This window comes from Hyperoodon ampullatus (genome assembly GCF_949752795.1).
Source record: "Hyperoodon ampullatus genome assembly, chromosome: 11".
Classification (NCBI taxonomy): Eukaryota; Metazoa; Chordata; class Mammalia; order Artiodactyla; family Ziphiidae; genus Hyperoodon; species Hyperoodon ampullatus.
This window is the reverse complement of record NC_136924.1, coordinates 20606779-20623492: the sequence shown is the minus strand read 5'-3', so window position 1 is coordinate 20623492 and position 16714 is coordinate 20606779. Positions and strand designations below refer to the sequence as shown.

The window sequence follows — 16714 nt, the reverse complement described above, 5'->3', positions numbered from 1 at the left end:
AATATCTAATACGTTTTAAGCAAATGGCATGGATTACTGACTGTCAAGGTAGAGCTATATAAAGGCTGACTTTGAGAAGTAAAGAATCTAGCATTTAGGACAGCCATATAGTTACAGGTTTCTTAGTTGGAATCAACTCTTAAAGTTTACTGACTGCCTCCTATAAATTCACCTTGTTTGCTAAAGTATATATTATCTCCTTTAATCCACATCTGAACATCCATTTCTGCCTGTGATGGGAGGAACTTGTATCAGACTAGGGAAAAATATAGTTTGAAGGCATCGTAGAGCTTCTGAGTCAGTCAAGACTTCAGGAGTAAAGATTCAGGAGAGAAGAGAAATAGATGTATTCTGTGAGTTTCCTCTGGAGATATTTTCTAACTCTTAAGCTCTTTTGGATAAGAGGATAAAAGTTGAGCAGTGTATGAGAGGTGAGCAAAAAGCAACTGAGGTAGTTGAGTGGAGCTTTCAATAGTTTTTGTTGTTGTTTTAGTCCTAGGTTTGCAGTTTGAATCTTTTGAAAGGCCACACCATAGGAGTGGGAACAAACAGAAGTAGGCCAGACTTTACAGTATCTGAAACTCAGTCTCAAGCCAGCTCTGTTGATCTCTTACTCTGGCTGCTTGTTAGAAAAAAATTAAATCCTTTCTGGAAGAAGATAATAACATCATCCAGAGCTTCTACATTTTTTCTTACATATGTTCATACAGTCATTCACATACAATGTGTAGTATTCAGTAAAAAAAAAATTACTGTGCATTCAACAGGACCAACAGAGAAAAACCAGCAGTAGAAACAGGTTATGCAGGTTATTCATAGGTTGTATAATTCTGGAGTTATAGATAAGAACTTTAAAATACTATAACCTAGTCATGAAAATAGATGGCAAGGTGAAGAATTTCAGTGGAGAACTTGAATCTATAGAAAGAGATCAAATAGGAATTCTAGGATTGAAAATACAATAACTAAAATTTAGAACCCAGTAGATCGGTTTAACTGCAGTTCAGGCACAGCTGAAAAGAGGTCAGCTGGAAGGTTAGTTAGTAGAAAATATTCAGCAACATTGATTTGTCTTTAACTATGTAAAACAGAGTTGGTAAAACATAATATTATCGGGCTTCCCTGGTGGCGCAGTGGTTGAGAGTCCACCTGCCGATGCAGGGGACGCGGGTTCGTGCCCCAGTCCGGGAGGATCCCACATGCCGCGGAGCGGCTGGGCCCGTGAGCCATGGCTGCTGAGCCTGCGCGTCCGGAGCCTGTGCTCCGCAACGGGAGAGGCCACAACAGTGAGAGGCCCGCATACTGCAAAAAAAAAAACAACATAATATTATCACTTATAAATTTGTATTCAGTACCCTCCCCCGAGCCTTTGAGCAAACAAAAATTATTCATTAAAAATATCTTATGTAGAGTTCACTTGTTCAGCACACTCAGCTACTTGGAATAGAGCCCTAGGATGAGAAAATAGGCAAAATACTTACAGATTGAAGATAGATATCCAGAGCTGGATGGTAAAACAGGTATTTTAGCATAGGGGAGTTAGAAGAAGCTCTTAGTTGGGGTAATGGTTACAATACACTGGTAATCTGGTAAACTAGCTCACCACAATTAAGACTGTAAATTAGGAAAGAAGTTACAGGTAAATAATTGAGGAGTTGGTTTTGGCAGCAAATACCTTGTTTGATCATATCCAAGACCCTACTCCACTATGAATTGTACCATTAGTGTATGTACTACTAGGGCAAAAGAAAGCTGTCAGTTATGATTGACATCCTATTACAATAAGTCCCCTACATACAAACCTTCAAGTTGCGAACTTTCAAAGATGCGAACACGTGTTCCGTCAACATCAGGCGTGAGTGAAAGTGCAGCTTGCCCTCCATCTCCTATTGCAGATGGTCCTTCAGCTCTGCCAGTTCCCACCTCCTCTCCCTCCTCCAGTCAGTAACTCTTATTGCCTGTTCACTCGATGCCAGCCCCTGTATGCCAACTGTTGTACTACTGTACTTTTCAAGGTACTGTACTGTAAGATTAAAAATGTTTTCTTTATTTTTTGTGTTTGTTTTTGTGTACTATTTGTGTGAAAAGTATTATAAACCTATTACAGTACAGTACTATATAGCTGCGTGTGTTAGTTGAGTACCTAGGCTAACTTTGTTGGACTTATGAACAAATTGGACTTATGAACATGCTCTTGGAATGGAACTCATTCATATATAGGGGACTTAACTGTAATTGTGGTACATCCTGATTTCAGAGATGTTAAAATGTGGGGGAAAAGGTAAATGGTAATCTTAGTTTTAAATCTCAGTTCTATCGATAATTGTTCGTTTGCCTTCTGTCAGGCAACTTCTTTGAGCCTGTTTACTTATTTGTGAAAATGGGATAGTATAGTATGCTCTTTAGAATTAGGAAGACTAAATGAATTCAGAGACATGAAAGTGTCTAGTATGGAGTAGGCATTTGAAACCTGTTAATTTGACTTTCATTTTTTCCTTCTAAAATTTGGCATTGTTATAAGGAGGAGACTCCTGACAGCTGACCAGGGTGGGGGAGGAACAAACCCCCAATATATTGGCTAAATAAGTAGTTAAAAAAGAAAATCTGTTGGAGCTGTTTAATGAATTGTCAAGCATCATTCTTTATTCTCTCCCTAGCCCACCTCTTTCACCTGTCTTATCCCCTCAGTTATATCTAAAGATATCACTGACTGGTTCCAATATGATGATTGATATTTATAATAATGGAACCTACACATCAAAATAGTATATTTTCACTAAATTGGTTTTTACAAAGCTCATTTTAGGAAGATTTGTAATCCTTCTAAGTTTAGTTGTGATGCTTAAAATCTCAGTCTTTAGTTTTGTAGAATTCTTGCTCTTATGATGCTATATGAATATGGCATTAATTCAAGTGAGTGGATCTTTTTAAGGAAGGGTTGGATTTTGTGATGTTTGATGGACGTGAGAATTCCTCATTTTATTCTTATTTTGAAGATTCCCAGTAAACTGAGAACAGCATTTTTCTGGAGCTGTAAGATATTCATAGCTTTAATCTTATGTTCATTGTGTTCTCTTCTTTCAGGATTTTTCAAGTGACATTCAGTTGATAGGATGAAAAAATTTAAGAGAAGGCTATCCCTCACGCTTCGAGGAAGCCAGACTATTGATGAATCGTTGTCTGAATTGGCTGAACAAATGACTATTGAAGAAAACAGCAGCAAAGATAATGGTAAATATTTAGGGGGTAGGGAAGGGGAGGAGAGACTTGAATTACATGATAAATCGAGTGTAAATTTGCTTTCCTGATTAGTCCCTAGTAGGTTCCTTCTGTTTATTTCTCTGCCTCCTTCCCTAGTTCAATAACTTTTGCTTGTTTACTGGAATGTTCTATTCTTACTCCAACAGTGTTACTATAGCTGGTCTCTAACCCTGATGAATTCTCTATCCTGTTTATCTTTCCATTTTTCATTAGTTCTTAAATAAGAATACTTTGTATAGTATTATCCTAGTTAAGTGGCTGTTTTTAAATTAACATTTAAATATTTTTGTTATTCTTATAACCAAAGTTAATACAGCTTAAAAGTGCATAGTAAGTTTGTGAAATTCCTGGGAATTCCATGGTGGTCCAGTGATTAAGACTCTGTGCTTTCACTGCCGAGGGCCTGGGTTCGATCACTGGTCAGGGAATTAAGGTCCTACAAGCCATGCGGTGTGGCCAAAAAAAAAAAAAGTTTGTGAAATTCCTGTTTTAAATTTCATCATAGGTTTATAACATTATATATGCATATATTGACTATCCACATAGATGACAACATTTATCATATGAGTGAATCATACTATTTTCTTACTTTATATTGACCAAAGAATCTATCCATGGTATTGAAAGCACTTATAGTAGATAGGCATATAATGTTTCACAAGTTTGACAGTTCTTTTTACGGTGTAAAGTAGTTAGTACACACGTATTGATATAAAATAAAAAGCTTGTTAAATTGAATGTATTAAAATGCAAAATCCTGATGAAATCTGTAGAACAAGCCTACATATTCAAAACTGAAATAGCTCTAGAGATGTCATAGTAATAACCAGGAAGGAGCTTACAGGAATGGCTGCCAGTGTGTCATAATGTGCAGATTCCCTTCCTTGCCTCTGCCTGAAGTTCTTCTGTTAGAGGTTTGTGGCAGTGGGTGAAAACATGAATACCCTCACCCCCTCGGGATGAAATGTAACTGTCCTTGTGAGAGAGGGAAAGGTATAATGGAAAGTGCTCTGGACTTTAAGTTAAAAGTCATGGATTGGGACTTCCCTGGTGGCGCAGTGGTTAACAATCCGCCTGCCAATGCAGGGGACATGGGTTCGAGCCCTGGTCCGGGAAGATCCCACATGCCACGGAGCAGCTATGCCCATGTGCCACAACTACTGAGCCTGCGCTCTAGAGCCCGTGAGCCACAACTACTGAGCCCGCGTGCCACAACTACTGAAGCCCACACGCCTAGAGCCCATGTTCCACAGCAAGAGAAGCCACTGTAATGAGAAGCCCGCGTACTGCAATGAAGAGCAGACCCCGCTCACTGCAACTAGAGAAAGCCCGTGTGCAGCAACAAAGACCCAACGCAGCCAAAAATAAAATAAATTAATTAATTAATTTTTTAAAAAAGTCATGGATTGGAATTTGGGATACACTTACACACTTCTTAGTTACATGATTCTGGGTAAGTAATTTATCCTACCCAACCTTCAATTTATCTCTTCCTCAGAAGGGTCATTATTTTACTCAAGGTTATCTGGCTCATAATATAGAAGGGGAAACATAGATGAGTTTGATAGAAAATTTAAAATAATGATTTGGATATAATTTACTTTAGGAGGGAAATATTTTACATTTGGATCAAATCTCAAAGCTGATATTATAATGTCTTACTTTTATTCCTCTTGCCAGGAGAAAAATCCTTAATTCTCTCTCAGATCCCCTTTGATTTCTTGTTATTAATTAAACCCTGTCTATTCATTCTTATGATCCACGAGTCTTGCTAGCTATTTGCCAGTGATATTCAGGAGTAAAGTAAGCACAGAATACATCTTAATGGATGCTTTCTGGGAACACATTCTGGATGGGAATTTGACTACAAGACAAACCTCTTTAAAAAAAAAAAAGAGTGTGAGTCAAAGAAAATGTACATACTTTTTGGAGAGCTAATTAATATTTTAGATTCATAGCATATTTCCTGGAATATTTTAGTATTAATTGTCTTAAAACATGCTTAATTTATAATGAATGGTGAAACATTGAAAATTTTTTTCAAGTAGAACATAGTTTAAAATTTACTTTTATTCTGGGCTTCCCTGGTGGCGCAGTGGTTGAGAGTCCGCCTGCCAATGCAGGGGACACGGGTTCGTGTCCCGGTCTGGGAGGATCCCACATGCCGCGGAGCGGCTGGGCCCGTGAGCCATGGCCGCTGAGCCTGCGCGTCCGGAGCCTGTGCTCCGCAATGGGAGAGGCCACAACAGTGAGAGGCCCGCGTACCGCAAAAAAAAAAAAAAAAAAAAAAAAAAAATTTACTTTTATTCTAATAGTAACATTAACAATTAGTAAAGAAGAGAAAATAGAAACTCTACTGAGTTTCCTCTTTAAGGTTTTCACATTATTTCAAATAATACTTGAAGATGTCATAATAGACATTGATTCCTCTTGGGTTGCAGAGATTGCTGGTAGCATAGGCTATCTCTGAGTTATATCTGCTATTTCTTATTTCCTATGTATAACAACAGCACATGGGACAGCTTTCACAAAGATTCTTTACCTTTTTGGTTATTTTTCAGTACCTGATAGCTGGTTCCAACATTTTCTTTCTTTATGGAGTTTATCTTAAAGGTAAAAAGCTCCTAAGATCGGTAACACACACAGTCTGTGTCTGAATATGGTTTAATGAATGAGAAGAGGTAGACTATACTTTTTAAAAGATCTTCTCACATACGCTATAACCAGTTTATAAAGCAAGTGATATTTGTCTAACAACTGTATAGTGGCAGTGCTGGCTTAAGGAGGAAGAATATAGTTTATAACTTTCTTAAATAAACTAAACCAATTTTGATCTGTCTTTTGTTCAGTCACTTGTATGAGCAGAATCCTCTTATTCTTGCATTATATACAGGCAGATGTCTCTCATGCATATTCTAGGACAAATCAAATGAGAAAGTACACATAAATGGGGTTAATACTATAAAAATCTTGGAAAAATAATAATGCATATGATACAGGTATATCAAAATGTACATACACTGTCACTCATACATGTTCTACCTCCATCCAAAGAGAATTTGAGCTATTATCTCTATTTTGATAATTATGAGTCATACTGTGAAGGCTTTAACTCAGTTATAAATGTATAATATAATTATAGTTCGCATTAGAGTACCTTTCTAGATAAGCTAGTGTGTTTACAGATTGATCGGTGGATTGAACCCAGGGAAAGAGGAATCTTGAATTTATATTTAGTGTGTTAAAATTAGGTTGAAAATTTGTGCAAACTTGGTTGATTTAAGCATACTGGCCTTAACTCAGTACAGCTTTTCCTAATTATAAAATGAAATTTTTGCACTAAAATTTACAAACTGAAGTATAAGAAACATTTTTTTCTAAAGTACTTTCAAGGAAAGAGAATTCTGAGCACATCAGATTTTTTTTTTTTTTAGTAACTGAGAAGGCACTGAATATTTCATCTAAAAGAAAAAAAACCTGTCAAACATTAATTCATCTCAGTTCCTCAGAAGTTAAAAATAGAATTACCATATAACCCAGTAGTTCCATTCCTAGGAATATATCCAAATAATTGAAACAAGTATTCAAACAGAATCTTGCACATGAATGTTTATATTTATAGCAGCACTATTTACAGTAGCCAAAAGGTGGAAACAACTCAAATGTCCATCAACAGATGAATGTATAAACAAAATGTGACATATTCCGGGAATGGAATATTATTCAACCATAAAATGGAATGAAGCACTGATACATGCTACAATATGGATGAATCTTGAAAACTGAAAGAAGCCAGACCCCAACGGTCACATATTCTATGATTCCGTTTATATGAAATATCCAGAATAGGTAAATCCAGAGACATAAAAGCAGCTGAGTGGTTGCCAGGGACTCAGGAGAGGGGGGGAATGCGGAGTGACTGCGTAGTAGATACAGGGTCTCCTTTGGTAGTGATGAAAATACTTCGGAACTAAATAGAAGTGATGGTTGTACAACATTGTACATCTACCAAATAAAGTGATTAATTTTATGTTAGTGAATTTCATCTCAGTAAAAACAGTTCATCTGAAAAATACCTTTTTCTCATAGATTCTTGATTTGCTTGCTAAAAGTCTTATTATGATTTTAGACATACAGAAAGTTATATTTCATGATGTTGTCTTTAAGTAGTTAGCCTTACTCTGTAATGTGAAGTGTATTGAAATTATTGATTTGATGAGGACAGGTGACAATTTAATTATGATGAAGAGAATAGATCACACTTATAGAAAGGCAAAAGTAGTGTTTTATTATACGTAAACTATTTGAGGCTTCCAAATGCAGCAATAACAAGAACAAAAAAAAAAACGCAAAAGGCAAAGATTGAAATGGTCCAGTTTTCCAGATATTCAGTTTCTTGTCCCTATTCCTCAGTCTGTGCACTGGGACAGTTTATCGTGTTGTTCAGAATTAACAAGACTAGTTTTATGGATGTTGTGAGACCTTGTCTTATTTCCAGGTTTCTCCCTTTCTCCTGGTAATCTGATACATCGGGGTCCCCAACCCCCCCCACCGGGCCACGCAGCAGGAGGTGAGCGGCGGGCAAGTGAGCAAAGCTTCATCTGCCACTCCCCATCACTCCCCATGGCTCGTGTTACCGCCGGAACCATCCCCCACCCCACCCCACCCCCATCTGTGGAAAAATTGTCTTCCACGGAAGTGGTCCCTGGTGCCAAGAAGGTTGGGGACCGCTACACTACATGGTAGCAGTGACAGTTTTTGACAATAGTGCATGACATAGGGTGTTTTAAGTAGTGCTAACTCCTCCAAATAGCACAAGGTCTGTGAGAGGATGAGGCTGAAAGCACAGACTTCATTGGATGTATGTAGGGTCTGGAATAGGATCGGGTTAATAAGAGAGCTTACAAGAGCAGGATTAGGAACCAGGGAGTGAGTTAAGGCTACGAGGTGTTGGCTAAGAAATTCGTTCTCCTGATCATAGTAGTTCACATAATAAGACTATCCAAATAAATACGATGCCAAATAAATTTCTTAGTGGAATCTAATGATTGCCATGTTATGATATTAAAAAAATCATTGAAATCCTTACTTGGAACTAATTACTTTATAGAATAGGGAAGATCTAGTGCAGGTTTTCATATAGATTTCCATTACTTTTTAAAATATATTGTGGTAAAATACATATAACCTGTAATTTACTATTTTAACCATTTTGAAGCATACAGTTTTAGTGTTATTACATACATTCACATTGTTGTGCAGCCACCACCACTAACCATATCTAGAACTTTTTCATCAGCCCAGGCTGAAACACTGTATGCATTAAACAGTAATTCCGGACTTCCCTGGTGGCGCAGTGGTTGAGGATCCACCTGCCAATGCAGGGGACACAGGCTCGAACTCTCGTCTGGGAAGATCCTACATGCTGCAGAGCAACTAAGCCCGTGGGCTACAACTACTTGAGCCAGCGTGCCACAACTACTGAGCCTGCTCTCTAGAGCCCGTGAGCCCAGAGCCCGTACTCTGCGACAAGAGAAGCCACCTCCATGAGAAGCCCTTGCACTGCAACCAAGAGTAGCCCCCGCTCGCCACAACTAGAGAAAGCCTGCGCGCAGCAACGAAGACCCAATGCAGCCAAAAATTAATTAATTAATTATTTTTAAAAAAAGAAAGAAAACAGATCAGTAGTCTGTAATAACCTATATGGGAAAAGAATCTGAAAAACAATGGATACATGTATATGTGTAATTGAATCACTGTGCTGTACACCTAAAACTAACACAACATTGTAAATCAATTATATTCCAATATAAAATAAAAATTATAAAAAAACAAAACAGTAATTCCCCATTCTCCTCTCCCCTCAGGACCTGGTAACCACTATTCTCCTTTGTCTATTTGTCCTCTTGTGTCTGACTTATTTCATTTAGCATAATGCCTTAAAGGTTTCCACTTCTTTTTAAAATACAGAGTATTATTATCTTACTGAACTGTCCAGTTAATTGCTGTCATAATCTTGAAATGTGTGAATATTTGACCTCATCTAGTCCTATGACTTCAGCTACTATGTAATGCTGACTACACCGAAATTTGTCTCTCTAGTCAGGATTTTTTTTCTGGATCTTTAGATTCATATCGAAATGCTTACTTGGCTTCTCCACATGGATGTCTAATAAGAACCTTAAATTTAATACATATGACCAAACCACAAATCTTGATTTCCTTCCGCCCCAAATCAGCTTCTACTCCAACTTCCCTCATTTAACCTAAAGTGAGGGAACCTTAAAGCTAGGAATCCAGGAATTATCCTTGATTATTTTCTCTTTCACCCTTTCTTCCCTCCTCTACTGTTGTAGTTTCCTATATATTTACTACATAAATAACTTAAAAAAACTCACTGTTAATGATAATCATTTGCATACTTGACACATGATTCCAATTGTCCTTTCACATACTGTATTTCATATATTTTTAACAGTGGCTCTATTGGAGATTTAAAATTTTTCTTTGGATAAATTTTTTTTTTAAATTAATTTATTTATTTGGGGCTGTGTTGGGTCTTCATTTCTGTGCAAGGGCTTTCTCTAGTTGTGGCAAGTGGGGGCCACTCTTCATCGCAGTGCGCAGGCCTCTCACTATCGCGGCCTCTCTTGTTGCGGAGCACAGGCTCCAGATGCGCAGGCTTAGTAGCCGTGGCTCACGGGCTTAGTTGCTTCGTGGCATGTGGGATCTTCCCAGACCAGGGCTCGAACCCGTGTCCCCTACATTAGCAGGCAGATTCTCAACCACTGCACCACCAGGGAAGCCCTGGATAAATATTTTTAATGTAGGTTATCACTAAAAGCTGCGGTGGGGTGTGGAGAGTATGTATGAAAGTAATTTTGCAGCCATGTCTGCTGGCCTTCTGGTTCTGCCTTTGTGTAGTATATCCTAAATCTGCCTGCTTCTCTTCATCCTAGTCCAGGCCACCATTATTTGTTGCTTCCAGTACTATACAATAGTCTCCTCCTCCTGTTTCCCTTCTGTTGTTTTCCTATCATCTGTTCTCCAGCAGCAACCAGAGTGATGTTTAAAATTTTTTTAATTTTTGATAATTAATAGATTCAGAGGAAGTTGCAGAGATAGTACAGAGAGGTTGCCCTTCTCTCAGTATCCCCCGCCCTTTTGGTTACACCTTCTGTGACTATAGAACATTGTCAAATGTAGGAAATTAACATTGGAATAAAGCGTGAATATAATTCTATGTCATTTTATCACATGTGTGGATTCATGTAACCACCAGTGCAGTCAGGATAAAGAGCTACTCAGTTGCCACAAAGAGACCCCTCGCATGCTACCCCTTTATAAGTCGTTCCTGCCTCCTTACCTCCCACTATCCCTGACCCCTCAGTGATATTTTTAAAACATGAATCAGATCATATTACCTCCTACTTCAGAGCTACCATAACTGCTTCCAATCTCAGAGTGAAATTTAGACTTCTGTGGTGACATATAAATCTGCTTCTCTCTCTGATCTTAATAACACTGTTCCCCCCACAATTATTACTATAGCTACACTTGCTTTCTTTCTGTTTCTGTGATGCAGTGGTTCTCAAAGTGTGACCCCTGGACGAGTAACATCAGCATCACCTGGGAATTTGTTAGAGATGCAAATTTTTGGATTCCATGCCTGACTTACTGAATCAGGAGGTCTGGGGGTGGGACCCAGAAATCTTGTGTTTTAACAAGTCTTTGAAGGTGATGCTGAAACATGCTAAAGTTTGAGGACCATTGCTCTAGTAAGTCAAACTCTTTGCCACGTGCTGACTTCTGCGGTAGCTTTTCCCTTTGGAATATCTTCTAACCCACCACTCACCCATCTTCCTATGACTGGCTCTTTCTTGCATTTATAATTCTTTTGAAAATACCTCTACAGAGAGAACTTTTTCAATATTCCAGTGTAAAATAACCACTCATTTATTTTCTACTACATCTCTCTTTTAATCTTTTGCATATTACCTGTCATTATCTGATATTTTTCTTATTTATTAGTTTCTTTTTTCCCCTTCAATAGATATTATAGTTTCAAAGAGTAGTACCTTGTTTGTTTTATTTACCTCTTCATGCCCAGGGCCTGGAAGAGTGCTTGTCAAATGGTAAGCACACAATAAATATCCCCTGAATAATTGAATGTATTTATGATCTCTGTTTTTTGTTTTGTTTTGTTTTTTTCCAATATTCCCCAGTACTATAAAGCTATGTTTCCCAGGATAACTTCAGAGAGCAACTAAAACAAATGTCTCTAGGCAGAATATTTATATATTATGATTCCAGATATGAAATATTATAACCTAGAAAGGGATGTTTCTTATAGTTCTAGCCTGTGTCCCCGAGTGTTTGTAACTAATTTATATGTTTATGACAGATACCCTCTCCCCATTCATTGTTAAATCATTGTTTGTTTTGCTAGGCTTAGGTTAAGATCCCCAAATCTTTGATCAGCTAGCTACTGCCAAGGAATGTACAGGCATGGGACATGGACTGATGTTCTGCTTTACTAGTTATGCATTTCCCCTACCTCCAGTCTGGTGTTCCACCCAGAGTAGATGACCTAGGCCTTGTGTGATCCTTGAGGGCTCTTTTGCCCCATCCTCCTTCTCTCTCCTCCTTTTAGGCAGCCATTATTAGTTGAGGCACAAGCCCAGTGGCCTTCTTGGCTCATTTTTCATAGGCCCATGCCATGGTCTTTTTTTTTTTTTTTTTTTTCGGTATGCGGGCCTCTCACTGTTGTGGCCTCTCCCGTTGCGGAGCACAGGCTCCGGACGCGCAGGCTCAGCAGCCATGGCTCACGGGCCCAGCCGCTCCGTGGCATGTGGGATCTTCCCGGACCGGGACGCGAACCCGTGTCCCCTGCATCGGCAGGCGGACTCTCAACCACTGCGCCACCAGGGAAGCCCACCATGGTCTTTCTTGTTCTGTGGATCTGAACCACCCGGTCCTGCCAGTTGTTCTCTGTGTCTGATAAACCTTTACATGTAGAGGAATCTCCTCATCAGGAAATAATCCTTACTCCTGATTATCAGCTACAAAAGAAGAGCCACCTGCTGCATGTTAGAGGAGAAGATACTCAGAGAAGCCCACTTCCTTTTAGAATTCCTGACTACTACCAGTAAAAACATAATTCTAATACAAAAGACTGATTGTGTGTCACAGAAGACTTCATGTCCTTAACAGTTATCAAAGCTCTTTGGAGGTGGAAAGGCGTCATGAGATTCCCTATAAACATTACAAAACAGGATTTCCCCCATTTAGAATTAAATAATTTTTAAGTATTTTTGTAATGTTTCTGCATGGTTATAGGCCTATGATTTTTTAAAAAAAACTCTTTATAGTAAACAATTCCAAATTTGGGGAAATAAATTTCAGAACTTCTATATTGATCTGTACTTAAGTACTTCTGTTTTATTTACTAACTTGACATACTTTTTTGAATGTCTAGCAAGTAGGGATATAAGTTATTTCAGGCCAGGACCATGTCTTTTATATTCTACAGCATACCTAATCATAAAGCCTATATGAGGCAGTCAGTAAACGTAGAATTATGGAAACAATCTTGAGATGTATTAAACAGATCAAAAATCTTTGGACTATATTAGTAATTTTGTGATTGCTAACCAATTTTGACTATATTAAAATCTGTAACTAAGTTACTAGATCAATTCCAAATAGTGAAGAATTTTCTGTATTTTTTCATAGAAATTATTTTAATTCTAGTACTTTATATACATAGCCAAAGAAATGAGGTTAAATGTAACGATCTCTATCATAATCTTTGTTTTGTTTTCTCTCTTGCTTTCTCAATCCTTCTCATGTGATCCTGGATGGAATGATTTTCGGATATTCTGAACCACAGAGCCTATCGTGAAGAATGGCAGACCTCCAACCTCTCACAGTATGCATTCCTTCCTCCACCAGTACACAGGGTCCTTCAAGAAGCCTCCATTGCGGAGACCACATAGCGTTATTGGAGGAAGCCTTGGCTCCTTCATGGCAATGCCCAGAAATGGAAGCAGATTAGGTAATTTGTTATTTTAAAATTTTTCTGACTGTAGCTTATGTCCATAGCTAGGTCTTAGTTGTATGCAAGTCAGCCAGCCTTTATTATCTAGTTTTTTTTGTAAGGTAAAAATCAAGTTGAGAGTAAGAGGGAGAGTAGAAAGATGGAAGGGCCTAGAGAGGCAGTAGTGCTGACACTACAGAGGAGTAATATTTGAAAATCTGTCCACCAGGAAGAAAACAAAGCCCTTAAGAGGTGGATGCAGGATTTCAAGATGAATAGCAGTTTGAGATGGTGCTTAATTTAGGGTCATACTTAGTAACTCCAGATTATCACCATTTGATAGCTTAGTGTAATAATTAGTATATATGATGATTACCTGAGTTATTCTTACATCACTGTGTCATTTTAAATATCTAGGAAAAATATATATCTGCAAGTTTCTGTTTATTTCTCTGGTCTTTTTTTTTTTTTTTTTTTTTTTTTTGTGGTATGCGGGCCTCTCACTGTTGTGGCCTCTCCCGTTGCGGAGCACAGGCTCCGGATGCGCAGGCTCAGAAGCCATGGCTCACGGGCCCAGCCGCTCCGCGGCATATGGGATCCTCCCAGACCGGGGCACGAACCCGTATCCCCTGCATCGGCAGGCGGACTCTCAACCACTGCGCCACCAGGGAGGCCCTCTCTGGTCTTTTTTGATGGTTTCTTATTTATTTATCATGTTTTGTTTTTTAAATAATTTTAAGTATAATTATTTTATAGTCTTATGACATAATTATATTTACTGAAGTTCCTGAGGGTTTTATTCTGCTTCTTGTTTTATCTGCTTACTCTAGCCATAGTAGATTATTTTCTCATGTGTTTTGTTAATTTTAGGAGGATGAGCTTATTATCTACAGGGGGGTTTTGTCTGTGGCTTACACTGGTTCATGAGAGATGGTTAAAATTTTCAGAAATTTTGCAAGCTGATTGTTAAACATAGCCATTATTAAAATTTAAATTATATACACGTACAATTAAGTAAACTAAAAACAAAGGTAATGAATACTCAAAAGTCATTATTTCCTAATTATTTTACTACACTTTACTGTTGTCTATGCTTTGGGGGTTATTTATTTCTATTACATCTGGATAGTCACTGTGTCATGGTGTGCCCATTTCCCAACTGCATGTTCAGTGATGCCATGTGGGTAGCTTGAGGTTGGCCATGAACAGAGTACTTACCCCACAGAAGTTGGAAAACACTTCAAATCAGGGCTTAATTTATTGTTCTCTTGATTGTCTAGACTAGGGGTTGGCAAATTTTTTCTGTAAAGGGCCAGGCAGTAAAAATTTTTGAGGTTTTGAGGGCCATATATGGTCTGTTGCATAATCTTCTTTTTAAAATAATTCTTTAAAGATGCCAAAACCATTTTTAACTCAGGGCCATACAAAAACAGGTCACATATACTGATCCTTGGTCTAAACTTAAGAAAGTGACGTTGAAAATGTTAGTAATGCAGATTAAATTTAAAAGTGTGTTGCCTGTCTGTAGCTGTTACATTGTGAATTACACAAAAATTGAGCCATTTGGGAAGTAAATATTCTTCAGTTACTCAAAAACTATTACCTGATTCAGAAAAGAAGTTGCTCATACCAGTGACAAATGAGTAAAGTATTGACGTAAGCCTCCATCATTTCACTTTTGTCTTGTTGATGGAAATGAAAATACCAACTGGTATTCATGTCGGAACTATACTTGCTCAGTAATGACATGAGCTGTTTCTTGGTTGAGTCAGATGCTACTCAAGTGTTTATTCATAGTCTGAGATTAATATGCTCCTTTGTAGTCCTCATGCAGAAGAGGAGATTTCTTTTCAAGTCTGCCTTTTACTGAAGATGTAGCTCTTTGAGAGTCTCGTGCCTTTCTAAAGGAGCTCTCATTTGTAGGTGGGACACCCGAAGCTTCATCTTTTATCTCAGTGTGGCTGCTAAATCCAAGCACATTCTTACCAAGATAAGAAGCCCATCCCAAGAAACTGACAGAGTCAATTTTTGCATAACAACTTTGAACATTCAGTTCTCTCTTTGTCTTTGCTTCCTAGGTATTAAACATATATTCATGCAAACTTAGCTATACATTTTAAAGTATATTTTTATTCAACATTTCCTTGAGGAAGGAGGATTTTTAAATTTGGCTGGAAGTGGAAGGCATGGTTAAATTATCTTTAACATTTTAAAAGTGTGGCAGTAAAGAATGCTTGGCCTCGGATGTATTAAATACCATTGGATTAGGAATCAGTCACCCGATAAATACATTGACTTTCACTGCCATGTTAATATTTTGTTCAGATGGGATAAAGTTTCTCCAGAAATCTCTGTGTTATTGAAGTATATTCTTTTTTTTTTTTTTTTTTTTTTTTTTTTGCGGTACGCGGGCCTCTCACTGTTGTGGCCTCTCCCGTTGCGGAGTACAGGCTCCGGATGCGCAGGCTCAGCGGCCATGGCTCATGGGCCCAGCCGCTCCGCAGCATGTGGGACCTTCCTGGACCGGGGCACAAACCCGCGTCCCCTGCATCGGCAGGCGGACTCTCAACCACTATGCCACCAAGGAAGCCCGATTGAAGTATATTCTTAAATTACATATTGGTTTATTAAAAACCATTATTACTATTTGCAGCTGCTTATCAGTGTGAAAAAGAATTTTCTCAATAATGTGTTACCAAGACAAAATACAGAAATGTATGAATTCTAAGACTGATTTGATGAGACCCTGGAGTTCAATTTTTTTGTTAATTTAGACAGTTCTTATATTTGTATAAGTAAATGTTAACTAAAAGCTCAAATTTATAATTATGAAATACTATTTTTATTTATTTTACATGTTGATATTTCATATTACATTTCATTTGAAAGAAAAGGTCCAGTTGTTTAGTCCATTCTTTGATTCTTCTTAGTTAATATTTAATTCAGTAGAATATTTGTTGAGCCACCTACTAAGTATCATGAACTTTGTTCGGTTCTAGGAATAGAAAAGTGAATAAGCCAAATTCTTCCCCCAAGGATCTCATAACTTGGTATAAAACAACATGAACCAAAAAATGCTCTTCAGTGCAGTAGGTGTGCTAGGTGTGGGTACAGTAGTCATCTGTGTCTGAGAGTAGAAAAGACTTCACTGAGTGCTGATGACATATGTGCATAGTTTTGAAGAATGGGTTCACCAAATTGATAAAATGAAGAAAGGCATCTCTTACAGATAAGAAAAAAAAAAGCTTGTTAAAGCACTGCAGTGTGAAACAACATGATACTTTTGGGGGAGTGAATAATTCTGTGGAGAGGACCGGTGGCAAGAGATGTGTTTGAGATCTAGCATTTGTTCCTGGTGGGCTCCTGTAGATGAACTAGAGGATGATTGACCAATGCAAATTTATGAGCAGATAC

At 38.0% G+C, this 16714-nt stretch overlaps 1 protein-coding gene across 1 annotated transcript in view; it reads left to right on the top strand.

The window, feature by feature from the left end:
• Positions 1–3098: 3098 nt before the first annotated feature.
• The window catches only part of CDK17 (cyclin dependent kinase 17), a gene marked incomplete at its 3' end in the record, with an annotated part of 44470 nt that continues 30854 nt past the window's right edge, over positions 3099–16714 (top strand). Inside the window, exons 1-2 of the mRNA XM_079715969.1 lie at positions 3099–3231; positions 13154–13318. Of these exons, the coding sequence (XP_079572095.1) occupies positions 3114–3231; positions 13154–13318 (283 nt within the window). The 5' untranslated portion in view covers positions 3099–3113. The remainder of the gene's footprint in view (positions 3232–13153; positions 13319–16714) is intronic.